Source organism: Vanessa cardui, chromosome 14 (genome assembly GCF_905220365.1).
Source record: "Vanessa cardui chromosome 14, ilVanCard2.1, whole genome shotgun sequence".
Taxonomy (NCBI): Eukaryota; Metazoa; Arthropoda; class Insecta; order Lepidoptera; family Nymphalidae; genus Vanessa; species Vanessa cardui.
In genome coordinates this window covers 6,756,244-6,775,195 of record NC_061136.1, presented here as the reverse complement: position 1 = coordinate 6,775,195, position 18,952 = coordinate 6,756,244, and the positions used below count along the sequence as shown (strand labels likewise).

At 30.6% G+C, this 18,952-nt stretch overlaps 2 protein-coding genes across 2 annotated transcripts in view; one reads left to right on the top strand and one right to left on the bottom strand.

Moving 5' to 3' along the window:
• The window catches only part of LOC124535164 (solute carrier family 46 member 3-like), a 34,174-nt gene extending 20,383 nt beyond the window's left edge, over positions 1 to 13,791 (top strand). The window contains exons 2-8 of the mRNA XM_047111260.1: positions 4,996 to 5,873; positions 7,722 to 7,881; positions 8,737 to 8,838; positions 9,382 to 9,519; positions 9,798 to 9,881; positions 10,087 to 10,243; positions 10,917 to 13,791. Of these exons, the coding sequence (XP_046967216.1) occupies positions 5,013 to 5,873; positions 7,722 to 7,881; positions 8,737 to 8,838; positions 9,382 to 9,519; positions 9,798 to 9,881; positions 10,087 to 10,243; positions 10,917 to 11,172 (1,758 nt within the window). The 5' untranslated portion in view covers positions 4,996 to 5,012 and the 3' untranslated portion in view covers positions 11,173 to 13,791. The remainder of the gene's footprint in view (positions 1 to 4,995; positions 5,874 to 7,721; positions 7,882 to 8,736; positions 8,839 to 9,381; positions 9,520 to 9,797; positions 9,882 to 10,086; positions 10,244 to 10,916) is intronic.
• A 683-nt stretch (positions 13,792 to 14,474) lies between these two features.
• Positions 14,475 to 18,149, bottom strand: LOC124535165 (metacaspase-1-like). Its single transcript, XM_047111261.1, has 5 exons — positions 17,910 to 18,149; positions 17,139 to 17,438; positions 16,553 to 16,764; positions 15,871 to 16,020; positions 14,475 to 15,062 (listed from the first exon to the last, which is right to left on the bottom strand). Exons 1-5 carry the CDS (start codon positions 17,917 to 17,919, stop codon positions 14,976 to 14,978), a joined length of 759 nt encoding a protein of 252 aa, XP_046967217.1. The 5' UTR covers positions 17,920 to 18,149; the 3' UTR covers positions 14,475 to 14,975.
• Positions 18,150 to 18,952: the final 803 nt, after the last annotated feature.

The window sequence follows — 18,952 nt, the reverse complement described above, 5'->3', positions numbered from 1 at the left end:
TTCATTTAATTTAATTAAATGTTATGCAGGTAGGATATAATGTAGCTCTGTCTTTACAAACGATAAGGGCGTTGTCATTGCTTAGTGATAGCTTTCGATGGAACATTATAACTTATCGTATTTATATTTACCTAATATATGTATATATTTACTTGGTGGTAGGGTTTTATGCAAGCTCGTCTGGGTAGGTACCACCCACTCATCAATTATTCTACCGCCAAACAACAGTGCTCATTATTGTTGTGTTCCGGTTTGAAGGGTGAGTGAGCCAATGTATCTACAGGCACAAGGGACATAACAACTTAGTTCCCAAGGTTGGCGGCGCATTGACGATGTAAGGATTGGTTAATATTTCTTACAGCGTCATTGTCTATGGGTGGTGGTGACCACTTACCATCAGGTGGCCCATATACTCGTCCACCAACTTATAAGATAACAAAAAAAATAATGTAAACTTGTAACGTATTTGTTTAACAGTAATTAGTGTTACAGCATATTCAAATGAAAGGGCTCATTGGTTCAGCAATGAAGTTGTGTTATTTTTATGATGTAGTCGTGTTCTGACTATAGTTATGGTTTCTACAAACTATCCTTTTAGGAGATAAGATTATAATATGAGTAGGTTTGTAACTATTAAGACAAAAAATAATATGTCTATGGATTCAGCAAGTTCTGCCTGGTATTGTTGGAATACTCGAGTATTTATTTTAATGTATATCCTACTAGCTTATTTCTGGCTAACATTACAATGCCATATTTTTTGTCTAAACAGATATTCAATTCGAATCACGCCAGTCATTATTGATGACCTATGGATGGACTACTCAATTGTTAACATAATGCTACATGTACTACCATTTCGTCACGTAACCTATTCGATCGCCAGATTCTTATAAAAAAACTAGCGGCCCGGCCCGGCTACGCATGGTAAATGATTTTTTTTTAATATTTTAAACTTTTATTTATATATTTTTGTTGTTTTAATGAAACGTATTAAAATTGAAATATCTTTATTATTGTAATGAAACTCTCTGGTGGCTTGATTTTTTTCGCCGTGTTTAACAATTATCGTTCTATTTCAACTTATTTACTCAAAAATCTTAATAAACTATATACCTAAACCTTCCTCATGAATCACTCTGCCTATTAGTGAAAACCGCATGAAAATCCGTTCAGTTGTTATGGAGTTTATCGCGAACATACAGACAAATAGACGCGGCCGGGGAACTTTGTTTTATAATATGTAGTAAAGAAAAGAAACAAAGTAAACGACTGGTAAATCAATCTTTGACTAAAATCTTATGAAATGAAAGTACGTCCAGTATTTTTTTTTAAACAGTACCTGTTGTATGCAATTCCTTTCAAATTGGCTTCCCAACGACATTGACATAAGACATTGCGAGTTAATTGAGAAAACGTAGACAGACGAACCGCGTTATTAGTATGGATTAAGGTCAATTTTAAGGACCTAATTATGCCTTGGGGTTCATTGAGTCATTAAAAATTATCGTCAAATATGTTTTTTTAATACTCATCTTTGATTAAGGAAACTGGTTTGGTCCGTGAGGATGTTTTGAGGGGTAATGACTCCACGACCATAATCTTATATCTCATTCAAATTGACGACAATCTTCTTAAAAAAATAATATGAAATATGAATAATAAATGAAAAATTAATAAATTAAATTCCATCGCCTTAATAACAGAATCAACGAAAATACGCGGTGACGTCGAATGTTGTCTACAATAAAACATATAAAAACTTGGTTGGCAACAAGCATGTTATGAAGAGATATCTCCAGATTTCTTAAATATACTTAACCTTTTTAGCAATAACAATAGTAATCTTAATTTTTTATTTTATTAATTCCATTATATAAAGATAAATTTCTTATAAGATTGTTTTTTGGACATTCAAATCCAATTAAATATGGTATACCCCTCTTCCTAACGGCTTTGGCAAAGTTCGCGCCGAGGAAAACAAATATTACAGAACAAATATAACACCATGTATTGTATGTTTTTTCGTATGTCAAGGTTTCTCCTTTTGGCATTTTTTGCAACATTATGAACGAACGCAGACTGAGATAACTTCCTTGTAAGAATAATTAAACGTCGCTAAAAATAGATAACGTCATTAAATGATACTTCAAGATATCTATTACTTGCTTTAGAGGACTTTAAGATCATATTTAAGTCAATATGATATTCATATGATTGATGTGTTTGAATAGATCTGAAAACTCGGTACAGAGCTTGACACATAAGAATAATGGTATCCTTATAAAATAAATGCATTTCACAAACGATCAAAACTTTCTTCGATATTAATCAATCGTGAAACAGTTAATTCCAGTTTGTTCCTGTCGTGAAACTTTTCAGGACGCCCGAGATTTTTTTACGTAAATAAAAATGATTGCGCAATTTTTATCGCTAGCTACATAATCAAAGATTTGTGTTTAAATCAACGTATTATTTTGTTAAAATATTAGTATCTAGTTTTCTTTTTTTTACTATATAGATACGACCATATGGGCTAACTGATGGTAAGAATTATTACCAATTCCTTACATTGTCAATGCGCCAGCAACTTTGAGAACAAATATTAAGTCCCTTGTGCCTGTAATTACACTAGTTCACTCAGTTTTCAAATTGGAACACAACAATATTGAGTAGGTACTGTTGTTTAGCGGTTCATTATTTGATGAGAGGGTGGTACCTACACAGATGGGCTAAAAAATGCCCTACAATTACAGGTACTATTGATAGAAACCCTTAAAATATGTCTTAAAATAGAAACATTCTGATTTTCAATTTAAGTTTTCCTCTCTAACAATCACGTAAGATAAAAAAGGACAGCGAGTATTTTTTATCAAACTTCACAACTTAAATGCGACTCACGTTTAACTTTCTTAACGCATTTGAATACGACTTTCTATAATTTAAAGGGCTCCTTGTAAAGTAGCTCTGGCAAAGTACGTAACGTAAAGCATCATGTTACATTTGACAGATTCTCTTTTCCGAATCGACCTTGATAAGGAACACGGAATCGACCGAACGAGGCCATTTCAGTTTGTCATATTATAGTTTTTGTTGGCGCGCATTGTGGAGATGTCCTCAAGGTTCATTGTACAATATCTCTACATCCGTATACATATATCGAATGATTCGTATATTTGCTTTATGTACATAAAACATTTAAGTAAATACAGAAAAATGTAATTTTAAATTCCTACTGTGTAATTCATTATTTTAAAAGAATGCGTGGAGTACTACAAAAACCTGTATTAAAAACTGTTAATCCGAAATTTCAATTATGCAGGCGGAAAATTAATTTTCGTTACATCAGTGGAGAAAATAAGACATGATGTTGCAAATCTTAGAACTGTTTTTATTTTATTAAAATTTAAACGATTGACGGCTCTAAAAAAACTATAGCTATCGTACCGAATAGAAGCTTTGATAAAGATAGAATGATGTTAAAATCAAAATTGGGCGTCGCGTCTAATATAATGTGCATATAAAAAAGAACACTGTATTTTTTTAAGCCATTATAAGATACAAGAGAATTAAGGATTAACTCATTTGTCATTATAATCCAAATTTATTTTTATTCTATTATTTAGAATTCTCAAAGATTTAAGAAATTGCTCAATATAATTTTATGAAATAATTCCGTTCCAAAAAAAATGTACCTATTAGATAATTTATAGGTTCATTCATTCAGAAATCTCATTTGGAAATATTAAAGGCGTTAATGTCATTAAAAAAATAATTAATTCAACATGTATCAGTATATATTTCCGTGCAATTGCATAGTCTTTGTAATCTCTTATTGTTCCATCATCTACTTACCTACGTTTAATTCAGATGCAGTAATTGATACTTAAACTGTATAAAACTACAGGGATCAAAAGAATATTCCTACGAGTACTTTGTAACATTGATCAAATTATGTAAAGATGAGACTTCGTTAAACAAGATTTAGCTATCTGAGGAACTATCAGCAACACTTCTGCAACGTTTCTTTTTGAAAAGGCATACAGAATATTAAGTAGGTTGTATCTTTTTTATTGGTTTAAATCTTATCATTGGGGTGAAAAAAACTAAGATGATATCGGATGATATTTTCAATCTTTTAGGATTCTAAATTGCGTTCTAATCGTACACTGGGGATATGTTAAGCGGATCGAAGTGTATTCTGTAATGTTTTATATTGTATTCGTTAAAAAAAACATATAATTTCACTATAACTGCGTAAGCGTAGCACAGTGTATATTTTTGCTACATATGCTTAGCAACGTCACACGCCCTATTTCTATGCCCTGTCTAATTTACCTATCTCTAACAATTAGAATAATTGCTAATAATGAAATGGACCATAAATTAATATGGTACCCACTTTTTTATATTACAATAACATAAAATTCAATGTTAGTTATATTTTGTTCCTCTCGTATCAATTAAATTGTCCATTAATAAATGTTTCCCAAACGGAAATGTATTCACTATTTTTTAGATCGCTGTATTTACTGAACCATTAAATTAAATTCCGTTAAATTGGACGTCAGCGTTTTATCATTGTTTTCTCAAAACATCCGTATCGTGTATACTTTTAGTTGATATTTACAATACCATCGACGGAATTATACATTGCTTTAACAATAAATAACTACATATACAAAGCATATATGGCCAGTGTGATAATATGGTACTGAAGCATAATAAAAACCATTGCGACTAGGTAAGCTAATTCTGGTCCATGTTCAAACGATAAATAAGTATGCTATAATCATGAGATTATTACCACGTCCGGCATTAGCGACATTAGTGCATTAATCAATTAAAGGTACAAATTTTTGTGATCATCGAGGCATTTGAAGTAGGTATGCAGCACGTTAATTTTTTGTCACGTCGGAAATCTGACATAAGTCTAGTGTAAAAAATTTAGAATCACTTTTAGGTGTACTATTCATTGTTCTTTATTTGTTTCAGATTTATAAGTCACAGTCATGATGGCTGATGAGAAAAATGTCGAAAATGGAAACAAACATATCACAGAAAAACAAAACAAAATCAGCGGCCGAAAAAGTTCCGTAAAAAGCAAAGAAAAAACTAAAGCGATAAAGGATGATATAGATACTGAAAATTTAAAAGAACTAAATATATTTCAAAAAGCAAAACTTATGATGTCTCTTATAACAGTGGAACCAATTTTGGCATGCTATGTTATGCCATCTGTTCTTTCAGCGTTGGCTACACAGAATTTATATTTGGACAAAGCTTGTCGAGTTAATTTGGGCTTTGATCATCATATATGTGATGCTCTGACTAAAAGACAAACTGCCAATTATACATTTGAAGAAGAAGCAGTTCAAACACTAGTAGCTTCTGTAGCTGGATGGAAAACAGTATTACAATCATTTTTACCTTGTGGAATATTAATATTCCTCGGTGCCTATAGCGATAGAGTTGGACAAAGAAAGTTTTGTATGCTTTTGCCAATTGTTGGAGAATTCTTAACTAGTATAGGTCTTATTGTTAATACATATTTTTTCCACCAATTACCGGTTGAGGTTGCTGCTGTAACGGAAGCGATATTCCCAGCTTTAACTGGAGGCTGGTTTACTATGTTCATGGGCGTATTTAGTTACATAGCGGATGTTACGACGGAGGAACAGAGAACGTTGCGGATTGGAATTGTTAATCTATTCTATTCTGTAGGAGTGCCATTGGGTGCAGCTCTTAGTGGAATACTGGTGCGAAAAATTGGGCTATACGGCGTGTTCTCTCTAAGTGCCACAATTTATGTATTGAGTTTCTTATATGGCTACTACAGGATCGTGGAAGTCAAAAGAACCGATCTCAACTTGGTATGTATATTTTATGTACTAATATAAAATAAAGTAAAATTCGTATTGTACAGTTTAACATATATTTTAAAATAAAATATCAACTACATTTACAATATTAAAGTGATTAAATTAGATTTCTGTTTAAATAACAAATACATTTTATTTTAAATATATTGACACTTCTTGAATGAAATTTTTAAATCCTTGTTTACTTCAAAATGAGCCGTTAAATTAGTTTATATAATTAAATGCATATCGATATATCTTACTGGAGGTTTTTGAATATTAATATTACTTTTGTCATTTTGCTGAGTAATAATGCGTTTATGTAATAAATCGTTCTAACTTTCACCGATTACAGCAACTATGTAGTTAGAAGTATTTATGGTAGAAGAATAGAAAATGTAGGGAAATTCATTCGAAAGTGGTTTTCTGTTTTACGAAACGTGTATTTATAAATATACTGAATATATAAATAATATAAATACCAGCACGGGTTGGCTGGTATTTATATTATTTATATATATTTGCTTAATTTGTGTTTATAATTCGTCTCGTGCTCGGCGGTGAAGGAAAACATCGTGAGGAAACCTGCATGTGTCTAATTTCATCGAAATTCTGCCACATGAGCATTCCACCAACCCGCATTGGAACAGCGTGGTGGAATATGTTCCAAACCCTCTCCTTAATGGAAAAGGAGGCCTTATCTCAGCAGTGGGAAATGTACAGGCTGTTACTTTATTTTACTTTTTTACTTTACTTTACCAGCACTGACTTGTGGTATTGGAATTTATTTTGACTTAAAAGTGTAAAAACTGCTAGAAATAATGTAGGAACAAGATACGGCCATGAATAATTGGCGTTGCGTCTTCGGTTACATAATAGGCCACGAGTTCAATGACTAAATCAGATCATCGAGCGTAACAATACAAAAAGTCCGTCAACTTGACCCACTTTGGTGTCAATCTCGCTTGAAAGGAAGGACAGTTGTTAAATAATATGCTCCAGGAATGTACTATTTGCCATCAGTGGTACTAGATAATTAAATATTTAGATCAATGGTTCTGACATTTTAAATGCTGTCTACCTTTTTTATGGAATACATATAAAAAGGCAAAGAGCGTATCTAAAATAGAAGAGATAGAGATAGAAGATTAATAATTAATTGACTAATTAATTGACTAGTTTTACAAAAACTTGGCACTTAAAGTAAATATATCCTTTAGATTGAGAATTAGCACGAAAAAGACATAGGGATATAAACTTACTAGGTGTACATAGTTTTGTTCAGATATCATGAGAAACATTTTTTTCGTATTTGTAAAAGCTACTTAAGTCTATTAATTAGTCTTTTTTCTGAGATCGACATTCTAAGAAAAACAATAGAATAAGGTCACTGATACTGATCTAATGTAACTACTTATCACCTCAAGAGGATCTTAGGTACACATAATTGCTGTAATAATCTTTAGACGATTGTTTTATGAGTAATTCAATTCAATTTAATGTTTCTGCATTTGCAATACACCGAAAGTACTGACTTTAGAAATTCTTGTAAGTTATCTGATGGATTGTAAAAAATACATGTTGTTGAACTATTTATTTTGTGGAGGGATATTTTCCACCAGTTTGTCAAAAGATTTTACTGGCCAAAAAACCCAAGATTTCTAAATTAAAAATATTTCAAAATAAATGTTTTATAGGCTTTTATTATATCCGTATAAAGACAAGAAATATATATTTAACGAATTATTATGAATTGTTCGATTGTGTTCGTATCACTAGTTTAATAAAGGCTTAGTTAAAAGAACCTACTCTTATCATACTTAGTATGTTATATGATTTCTTAATATATGTTTTTTTTAGAAAAAGACTAATAATTGTTGCGAATGGACTCGAGATTTCTTCGACACGCGCTACGTGAAAGATACTCTGATGGTCGCCTTCAAACGTGGTCCAAACAATAGGAGATTAAGAGTTATTATGCTTGTGGTTGTCTTGTGTGTTGTGATTGGACCAATATACGGTAAGTTGCAAATGATTTGCTTAATAGAGTTATCCTAATCGCATGAATCTAATTTACCTGAAAATATAATAAATGTACCTGTTTTAACTGATAGGTATTATATAAGTCTTCCATCGTGTGCCATACTAATATTTGGAAAAGGCATTTAATGTATTTTAATTGATATGAAGTAATAATTCTACTTTGGGATAGCTTTGAAAAGGCGCTTAAAATTAGATGTTCATATTTTGTAGGTATGGAAAATTGACCTATTCATCTATGAATAATAACTGATTGCCATTTTTGTCCCGCACATAATTGTTTTGTGGATTTATATGTCAACAATCATGATCCATAAAATTCGTACGTGAAGTATACTTCATACTACTTTAGTATTAACATGTTGTTAATCTTATATAGGTAGTTTTTTTTATATTAAGTATATTAAAGTTTTATTGTTTAAAAGTCATAAGCCTCATCTACCCATTTGAAAACATATTATCCGTTTGGTATCAATTGAACGTACTCGTATTTTGCAACGTAACGCGATTCTCGACTGTCCACAATTTCCTGCTATTGATACCCGCAACTTGCGTCATTCACGCACGCTTTGCTATAATTGAAAAGATGAAAAAAGTACGACTGGAAAAATGTCTTGATAATTATTATTTCAATCACTGTAGATAAATTGAATCGAATAGTTCCTTAGCTATAACACGATTGTACAAATATATTATATATTCATAGGCTATTTTCTTGTAGTGGACAGTACATTTTTCTATTAAAGATCGACCTTAAAAACTTTTTGGTCTATAATATTTTAGTATAGGCATCAAAACTAAGTAGCTGTTGTTATATTGGTTTCTATATTTTCAGGGGAGATATCTGTGATGTACTTGTTCACAAGATATCGATTTAACTGGAACGAAGTGGATTTTAGCATGTTCTCTACTTATGCTATGTGCACTTCTCTAGTGGGTACGTAATGTTATGATAATATGCCTATTGAGATTCTAACAAAGCCTCCTTGTCAACTCTTCAGTGTACATTGTAATGCGTAACCTCCAACCTACGATACTTATAACAAAGTATTATTGTTATTATGTTTGCGAATGACATAACTATCTCATATAATAATATAATAATAAATAATGAATGTTGATAACATAGCTTTGTAACGATATTGTATTTTCGAAGAAGATGAAAAATAATTTATTACACATAAATTTTGGAATATGGTCCCCATTTTCATAATATGGCTATGTATCTTCATTAACACATATATATGAATATATCACATTATTGCAGCCGTGCAAACCTGAATTGGTCGATAATTTTTTGAATTAAAATACAAAGAATCATAAGTAATTCGATTTGAACAATGATTATGAGGTTTAATATTTTATAATTAAATTAATTATAGTTTAATTTGAAATTGTTTTGATATTTTACATCAAAGGAATGCTTGAATTAACTATGACATGATAACAATGTATTAATGAACGTTTGCATACTTCACAGGGACGCTTTTTTCCGTCGGTGTGTTCAGCCATCTGTTAAAATTTGACGACGCCATAATTGGTGTGATCTCTTGTACGAGCAAGATATTATCTGGTTTTATGTACGCCTTCTCAACAAAGACTTGGCAAATATACATAGGTAAGAAAATTTCATGTAACTTTTTTTGTTTTTTTTTTTATCTACCCCATATATAAAAAAATACAGCTTAAAAATAAATTCGTACTTACCTGTTTTTTTAAAAGAGCCTTTTTCGAATAACCGTGCTGTCAAGGTGAACGGTATATTTTAAAAAAATATGTGAATGTATAAGTCCATACTGTAAGCCTTTGTATCTTAAATATATTATAGCCTAAAGATTGAAACACTTAGTGTTCGAAGTAGATCTAAACTAATCATGAATTCTTTGCCCATTTTAGCTCCACTTATTGAAATCTTTAATGGTACTTCATTTATTGCAATGAGGTCGATGGTTTCGAAGTTGGTGGAGAAAGATGAATTAGGTGAGTAATAATTATAATTAACAAAAATCTAATATTCCATCTGACATCTGATATACCATATTTTATGTAGAACACCAAATTTTATATATAAAAAATTAACCTCCAATTAACTGATGGAAATAACTATTAGTATAAAATACATTAGAAGACTAACTATTTCTTCGTCACATATGAACTGAACAGTCGAAATTATTCTCATTTGCAGGAAAGGTAAACTCTTTCTTCGGCGTGGCAGAAGCAATGATGCCGTTGGTATACGCTCCGATGTACACCACAGTGTATACTGCAACTTTGAAGACGTTCCCTGGAGCCTTCTTCCTTCTCGGTGGAGGACTGACTGTGCCCGCTGTACTTATATTCTTGTGAGTATCATATTCTGATAATTAAATAAACCTGTAAACCTATTTTAAAACTCTTGCTTTTATGGTAAGCAAAATTATCTGTACTGTTGAGTGTTCAGGAGTTTCTTTTCTTGAAGTAAATCAATCGTGTAAGATCAAGTCATTCTTAAATATTCCCATTTAACTATTTATAATTTAATTATTACTATACTCTGTAGCACCTGGCGTACTGTTAATTATTGTTGGTACTCAAAGACGGTCAGATCTGTACATTTTTTACTATTGCAACAATACAACTTTACTAATGGTTATATCCCTAAAATGTTTAAAATAAAAATGCATTGCCATCGGAACTGAACTAAATGTAATTTCAAATCCGTTAGTTAAGAGAAAGCGATTCTAATTCAGCTTGAATGATTTAATCAAATTAATCAACCAATGCAAGTTAAATTTTAGCTTGCAAGAAATGAATTTTATATAAGTGAAAAAAGAGGAATACCACTTTGTGGTAGGGCTATTAGCAAGCTTGTTTGGTTCAATGTTACTGTTACCGTTCCGCAAGGAAAACTCCACGTATCGGATGAAATGTGCCTACGTTGGTACTCACAAACTAGCATTACAGCAATGTATTAGAATAAGTTGTACATAATGTGACATTTACAGGGTATCACTTTTCTTTTAAATATAATTTCAGATGGTTGTACATGGCAAATAAGAAGCATAGTAATGCAAACGCTCAACAAAAGGCTACAGAGAATCCAATCCCAGATGAAAAGCCCGAAAAGATTGGCATTGAAAATAAAGCTTTTGAATCTGAAGAGAAAACTAAAATCTCTTCTAAAACGGAACCCACAGACAAGAAAGAACCAGAAAATGAAGACATCAACACTAGTCAGTCGCAAATTGAAATGGGCTTTACAGAAAGTATGCTTTGTACCAGTAAATTGTAGTACATTAATTTCCTTTACCTAATCCGAATTTATTAGTCTGCTAACAGATGTAAATATAGCGGCTTCGCGATTCCGATCGCTTACATGGCGTTTAATATGACCCATCAGTACCAGGCTAAAAAAGCTTACAATTTTAAAATATAAATTTTGCTTTATACAGTATTAAAACTTCAGCATCCTTTCTAACTATGGGTTAAAGTTAATTGTTATAGTTTCAAGAATTTTGTCCTCTCGGCTGATATTAGAGGGCCTAGGCAGTTGCTTAATTTCATTTTAGAATAACCCGGTTTTGACTATTAATATTATTTATAAAAGTGACAAGAGGCTCTTAACAAACTGATTTAAGCTAGCTTGCTATCGAAAAGGCTATCAGTAAGATTTACAGTAGGAAAAATCATTGCCCGAGTTTCAATTTCTTCGAATCTGTACCCTAATCATGGTGCGGTTTTGTAAAACACTACAAGTGCGAATTTTAATCTGATGATGAAATTGTGGTTTGTCTAAACACGACCGATCCAGTTGAAATGTAAAGAAAAATGCAGACTGTTTTGCAAAACAGTACCAATCCTTATATAAGCGTGAAGATTATTTCTTGTCTATGAAAGATTCCTATATTGTAACATTTCTCGATTCCATTCATTACTTTGAAAATAGCACATATCTTGTGTCAATGAATGGACAAAACATTATTTTAAGCCAGCCAAACAATAGCAACATTTTACAAAAGCTAACTAATACATAATTTTTAAAATGTGTGTATGGCAGTGAAGAAATAAATGTCTTCGAAAAATTTACTCGATTTTTCATCATATGAGAAGCAATGTTTGTTCAATTATCGTATTGTATAGAACTTTATATAACTCGTCGTCATTAAACTCGTCATTAAAGGAGCGATCAAAAATGTCTTAATGTATGCGATATTCCAATCGAAGAGACTAATATTTAAAACAAAAGATATATGTACATATGCTATGCTCTATAAACAGTTCTTGAATAATATATCTTTGTTAATAATTCAAAAAGGAATATTACATTCGAACACTGAAATTCAAAGAAAAATATAACTATAAGGACAAATATTGTTGCCATAAAGTGAGAAAAAAAAAGAAAATAAAAGAAAACCAAATCATTTAGTATAAGAATACAAAAAAAGAGGAACTATATACATATATGTACAAAAAGAACAAGGACATATTATACATAGGTATATAACAAATGCAACCTTATCTTGTTAATACATCTGCAACCATGATTTGTCCTGAAAAAATCTACCATTCGCCTTTTTTGTTGGGTTGAACTCAACGCTCATTTTTTTTACCAATCCATTGAATATCATATATTGTTAGATCTCGACCAATAACATGACGTTATTTCAATGTCAACATTTTTTAATAGTCTACTACTCTTGTGGTTGAAATGGTTATATTTGAATGAGTTGTACAGTTGTCTATAAATAAATATACAAATGAATGAATTTTATGGACATTAGTTGCGATTGTTATTTGAATGAATGTAATCAAATAGTGGATGCAATAAAACATTGGAGTTTTATTACTTTTTAATAAGTACTACAAATAAAAAAAATCACAATAAATGTATTGTGAACAAATCGAGATAACAGTGAACGACAAGATATTGACAATACTTGATGTTTAATTTGTATACGGTCCAGACCTGTCAAGATAGACAGGGATAGAGTGTAAGAGAGAGAGAGAGAGAGAGAGAGAGAGATAAAGAATATTAGTATTAGTGCTGATGTTTGCAATTCGTTTTTATAATAATTCGAATCCTATATTTATGCGAATGCATTTTTACTCCTTCATTATCTGATTGTTATTTCATAAAAATATGAGATTAATATAATGCTAAATCAATTAAAATGTCGATACTGGAAATTTAAAAAACACTTGGTGACTAAGTTACATAACAATATTTTATGATTTTGTCATTACTAATAAATTAAGCAGTTTTTAGGAAAAAATCAAATCATGTAATATACCCACCTAATTTTATTTATTTTTTTGGTCGCAACTTCAAAACAAAAAGTTTATCAATGTAAGAAATAATTAATATAAAACTGCATATGTATGTAGACTATATAAAATAACAATCAAAACACCTCTTTTTAAGATAAAAGATCATATATAAATTGGCTCTATAATCTATGTAATCAGCAGATTTTTTTCTGCAATAATTTTGTTTAATTAAAAATAGGTCTGTGATAATTCTAAGGAAGCTAAAATATGTATTATATTGAACATAATAGTTATTAGGTTTTGTAAAACATTTATGACTGTGATGGGATTTAATAATTCAATGAAATTATTTATATATTATTGTATTATACAATTTATATATAATAGGTACTTCTGTGATTCTAATTATGTAAACAGATTAAAAAAAATATATTTAATTTTAGGTAGGTACTTAAGATATTAATTATTTGATATTTTTATTATAAAATATTGTAAGTTATATAGATAGTCTAGTGTTGGATTATTCAAAGTTATGTTACAATGTTAGCTGTTGATATAAATATATATGAAAATTAAGTACTTATAAAATGACCACTTTAAATATAGGCGTCTAACTTAAGTTCAAATAAATTATTTGTTTTTATTTGTGTTTTCTTTTTTGTTTTTGATGAATGTCCCAAAACTGCAATTACTCGAAAGTTATTTTGAGGAAATCAAAATTCGTCAACGGCTCACTTGTATGTTAACATACAAAACTAAAAAAAAAACAAAATATCTAATTAATGAATGAGCAATTATATATCATTGCTGTATAGGGTTTGCCCAAATAAAACTAATAGAAAAAGATCTCCAATGCCAAAGAAATGCCTGCCTATCTGCTTTGAAAAAGATATAAATATTTGTAGCTGTAACAATAATTAAAAATAATCATTTTTCTGAAGGAAAATATTCAATCATATCCATTAATCAGTGGATATATTTAGTATGGCGATGAAAGAAAAAGCCGTGAAACGTGTATGTGTCTGATTTAAATGAAATTCTGCCACACGTGTATCCGCCAACCCTAGTGTATTGGAACAGCCTGGTGGAATACATAAAACTACTTCTCAAATAAGACTAATGGAATACAGTGCAGTGCAGTAATGTCAAAAAAGAGAATAATTTAGATTTGATTTAATATATTGCTGATACGATAAAAAATATTTATAAACATGTTTTTAGAAAGAAAAGGTATAAAGTTATAAAGTTCTTGGGCCCCAGAAAAAGGTTGGCACTTTAGCCCTTAAATTCATATAGTATTCTTATTCCTTATAGTTATATAAAGACCGCTATAAGATGTATTCTATCAGGTATATAAGTAATATAACAATAATTTATTACAAACGATTTATTAAAAATGCAACAATGCTTATATAAATACAAACATTAATTTTATATTATTATTTAAAATAAAGTTTTTCAACTTATTTTGAACAATCATGCATTTTAGAAATATAAAGACACTTCTTGTAGTATATACCTAATATTGTCTTTTATATATATGCTTTTGTTTTTATTTCTTACAAGCATAAAGAATCATTCAAAATATAGCAAACGAATTTTTTTTTTTATAAAAAAAGTATTCTTATCGTTACAATAATAATATACCTTAGTAATATATTTGAATAACCAAAAAGCATCTAAAATTCTTAAAAAAAGTATAACATCTCAAAAGTTTTATGAAAGAAATGAATCAAATCATTTTGGTTAATTTTCTTAAATGTATAACAATCATAATATCATATAAGGGAGATTTTTTTCTATTTAATAAAAAATAGATTATATCTCCTAAACTGTGCATAGTATTTCATACACCTTGTGGGGTACCTCTTCGCCGGCAAAAGACAAGTACATTGTTTTGTGACTCGGGTGTACCTGGAATAGAAACATACATTGATTTCAGATACTAAAACTAGCTGAACCAGCGGCTCCTTGTTATAACTCAAGTTCTTAGCAGATGTTTACATCCAATACGTAAAGAACCTGCCTTCCAAATTTCAAGTTTAATAGGTATGCTGGTTTTTGAGATTTTGTGATTAATCAGTTGAATGATTTATCGCTTTTATATATATAGATTTCAATTTAAAAGTATACTAATGATTTGTAGGTTTAAGTCATTTTAAACAGGCTGACCTACTTCTTTACCCACATAGAATTTGGTATGTGACAAATATCTACATCAGAGTTGGATGGAATCTGCTTTATAATTCAATCACAGGATTTGACTGATGTTGATGTATGGGTTATGGCAACAAGTTAAGGCACCAATAGAAATGGTTAAAAGTTAAAAATTGGTTAACTGAAAACCACATATTTGTTCAAAACGTCATAAGCACCATAAGTGTAGTTACGAAATGTTTTCCACACTCTACTAATAGTTACATACACAGACAAATGTATGCAGGCACACATGCATGCATGCATATATTAGTCGGTGGTCCCTATGACACAGATTCTCCTGATTTAGGTTGATCTTGTATTATAATAAAATATTTGTATTTTTATTATTTGTAAATTAACTATATATAATAATAAAATGACATTTTTATTGAATTTGAAAAAAACGTAAGTATATTCAGCAGATGCAAGTGAGATGAAGATGGTAATAACATGGCTGTCTCTTGGTTTTGGGCCTTTCACATAATATAACTAGTTTAATAGAATTATAATATTACAATATTACCTTTCCTGGGGTAAGAGATCCTTGTTCCCTTGCTCTTCCAATATACAGTGGTTCACCAGCTGACGTATTGCCACCGATAATAGCATTTGGTGGAATTATACCATCTCTACTCTCAATCCAACGAATTTTCTCTGGACGAGCACAGCAAACCTAAGTTATGAAAAGTAAAAAGCATTTAACATTTTATTCATATTTAGGCCAGCAAATTTTATTTCCTTGCCTTAGAAGAAGATTATTTGTTAAAAAATAATGATAATCTACAATAAAGCAAGTTTTCTTGCTGTATTATAAAATATATGGAATTGGTAATTACTTTTTTAATAATGGTGTAGTTGCATTTATAAAACTAAACAGCATAAACTAAATAGTTGTTTTCTTATCTTTTTAAAAATCAATACACAAATGAGGAACATTTAGTAAAGAACAGCATAGAGCATGTAGGTTTTACACATAGGCCAGTATATATTGAAACCTGTGCATGGGTGCCCAAGTAAGCACGCAATATGTGCGCTATGCTGCATTTTACCTGTACCTCTTCACATAACTTGGATCCTCTGGAGGAGAAGCTATTAAGTTTATCATTTCAAATTTATTTTAATGTATGTAAAATTAAATTATTTTCAGCTGTGGTTCCGCTTAAAATGATGGGGGAAATATTAGTCAATAGTAATACCAATAATACCTCAATGTTATGAACAGCATTTTCACGTCCTCCCCAGGGCACATATGCAGCTCTGTGTTTGATAGCCAGTTTTCCCGGAATCATATCACCTTCATGTCTGGCTCGTATGACCCATAGTGGACTCTTGTCATGACCTTCAAACCCAGCGACGACTGCTCTATTGCTCAGAGCGTGGGCATCATTTGGTGTAGAAGGAATCCATTCAACTGGTGCTGAAATATTTATATATATCCTGTTAACATTTTACATTTATAGGAAAAGAGCACCAATTAAAATAATTTTATACTTTCTACTTATGTTCTATATCTATAGCATAAACTTTTCATAAGACCATAGTTAGATTCAATATTGAATAATTTACAAACTATGAATCATAATATACCAACAGGCGCAATGAATTAGATAACAATTTTTATCTCAATTTCCTAATTTATTTGTATTTGTTGAACTTTTATCTTCCAATGAACACTCAAATGCAATTAAGTAACAGTAAATGTGACATTATTTTAAAAAAAAGTTTTAAAAATACATTACAATCTATAAATACATACAGAGTTAGAATGATATTGTTTTTCTATAAACTTACCTTCATAACTAGGCTGAGGGGTAACTGTTGGAAATCCTTGGTATGCGTAAGATGGAGGAGCTGTAGGCCCAGATGGATAAGACATAGCAGCCGGTGGAGGTGCATGTCCAGGTTGTAGAGGTTGTGTGGGGTAAATAGCAAAGCCAGGTTGGTATGGGAATTGAGGGTTTTGGCCTGAGGGGTATCCTGGAGCTGCATGGATAGGCTGACCGGGTGGTGGTGCATTGGCTGGATTATAAATTTGGGGATATATTTGGTTTTGTGGAGGTGGATATTGAGGAGGGTTACCTCCGTACGGATCTGAAATAATTGTGCAATTATGAATCATCAAAGCATATTGTACCCACTAGCATTCTGTTTTATAATTTAAAATTAGTCTATTATATAAATGAATATAACATTATATTATGTATTGTTTGAAAATTATACATTAACATAACAATTTAGAAAAATCAGCAACATGACTGGCATGAAATTTATTACATTTGTTAGAAAAAATATATGAAATAATTACAGATTTTTTTCCTTTATGTTAATGCATTTATATCTGAAATGTATATTTTATTTATAGTAAATCTTTATTATTATACTCAGATAAGATACCAATAAGGTAGTTTCTTACATACCCATTAAATGCAACAAGTAGTTGGTATGCTTATATAAACAAATGTATAACTTTAAAAAGTTAATAAAAAATAAATGAATATTGACTTCAATTAATGAAGTAAAGATTAAATATTGGTAAAACTAGTATAGTAAAATTGTACTTACATCCGGACATATCTATTGACGCCGAACGGGGCAAATACAGTTAAGCTAGACAAAAGTTAACAAGTATGTATTCGTTACTGTTTTAAATTCAAGTACGAATAGTAACAATTGATAATATTGATGCAATATTTTTAATACTTTGGAAACGATTTAAAAGTGAATAATTAAAATAAATAGTATATTATAACTGTTACTACTCTGTCTACGACAGCAAGAGTAGAAATCCTAATGACTAAAACATAAACGACAAACGTTACTATAACACACGAGAATCTGCGTCGCTTAAATGTCAATGTCATTGTCAATAATTCATCAATGCATTATTCAGTACCTACTAGTTAGAAGTGGTGCCTATAAAATAAGGGGTCCCAAGTACCGATTTGTTTTTGCGTTCAAATAAATGCAGCAATATATGGGATATATTGCTGCATTTATTTTCTGATTAATATTTAGCCTAACCTCACATTTCAGTCGAAATAAATCAAATTTACAAAAATGTTTCTTTTTCTCTTTGATACGGCAATATTATATGGTATTATTTAATCACTGCAATTTTTGTAGTACTATTTTATTTATTAAAATAAAAAAAGGATACATAGTACGTACTAACAATTAATATAACGAAGGCTATTTCGTAATCGATAATGGCTAATCAAAGCGATTTATTGTAATTTTCAGTCTTCTGCACAATCTGGCGAACAATATGCGTAGTTGTGGTCTAGTCTGTGGTCTGCTTGAAAGCCGGTTTGCTCAGGTGGTTGGCAATCTTCAAGTCAGTTTAGGGGGACGGTTCGTAACAACTCTTGAGAATAGTTTGTATATGTGACCTATGAGGAAGATAAGTCCGTAGTTTTGCGAGGTAGATTAATTGCCCTCTTAGAAGATTGCTGAAGTCTTACCTTGTTTATTGACGTAATTAAAGAAGCTAGCTAGCTCTTTCAATATCCTCTTTTTCTCTCTTTCTGAAGTTCATCCTTTTATGCACTTGAGCTGTTGTGAATTCAATAACAGCCAACTTTTTGTCTGGTCTTAAGCTTTTATAG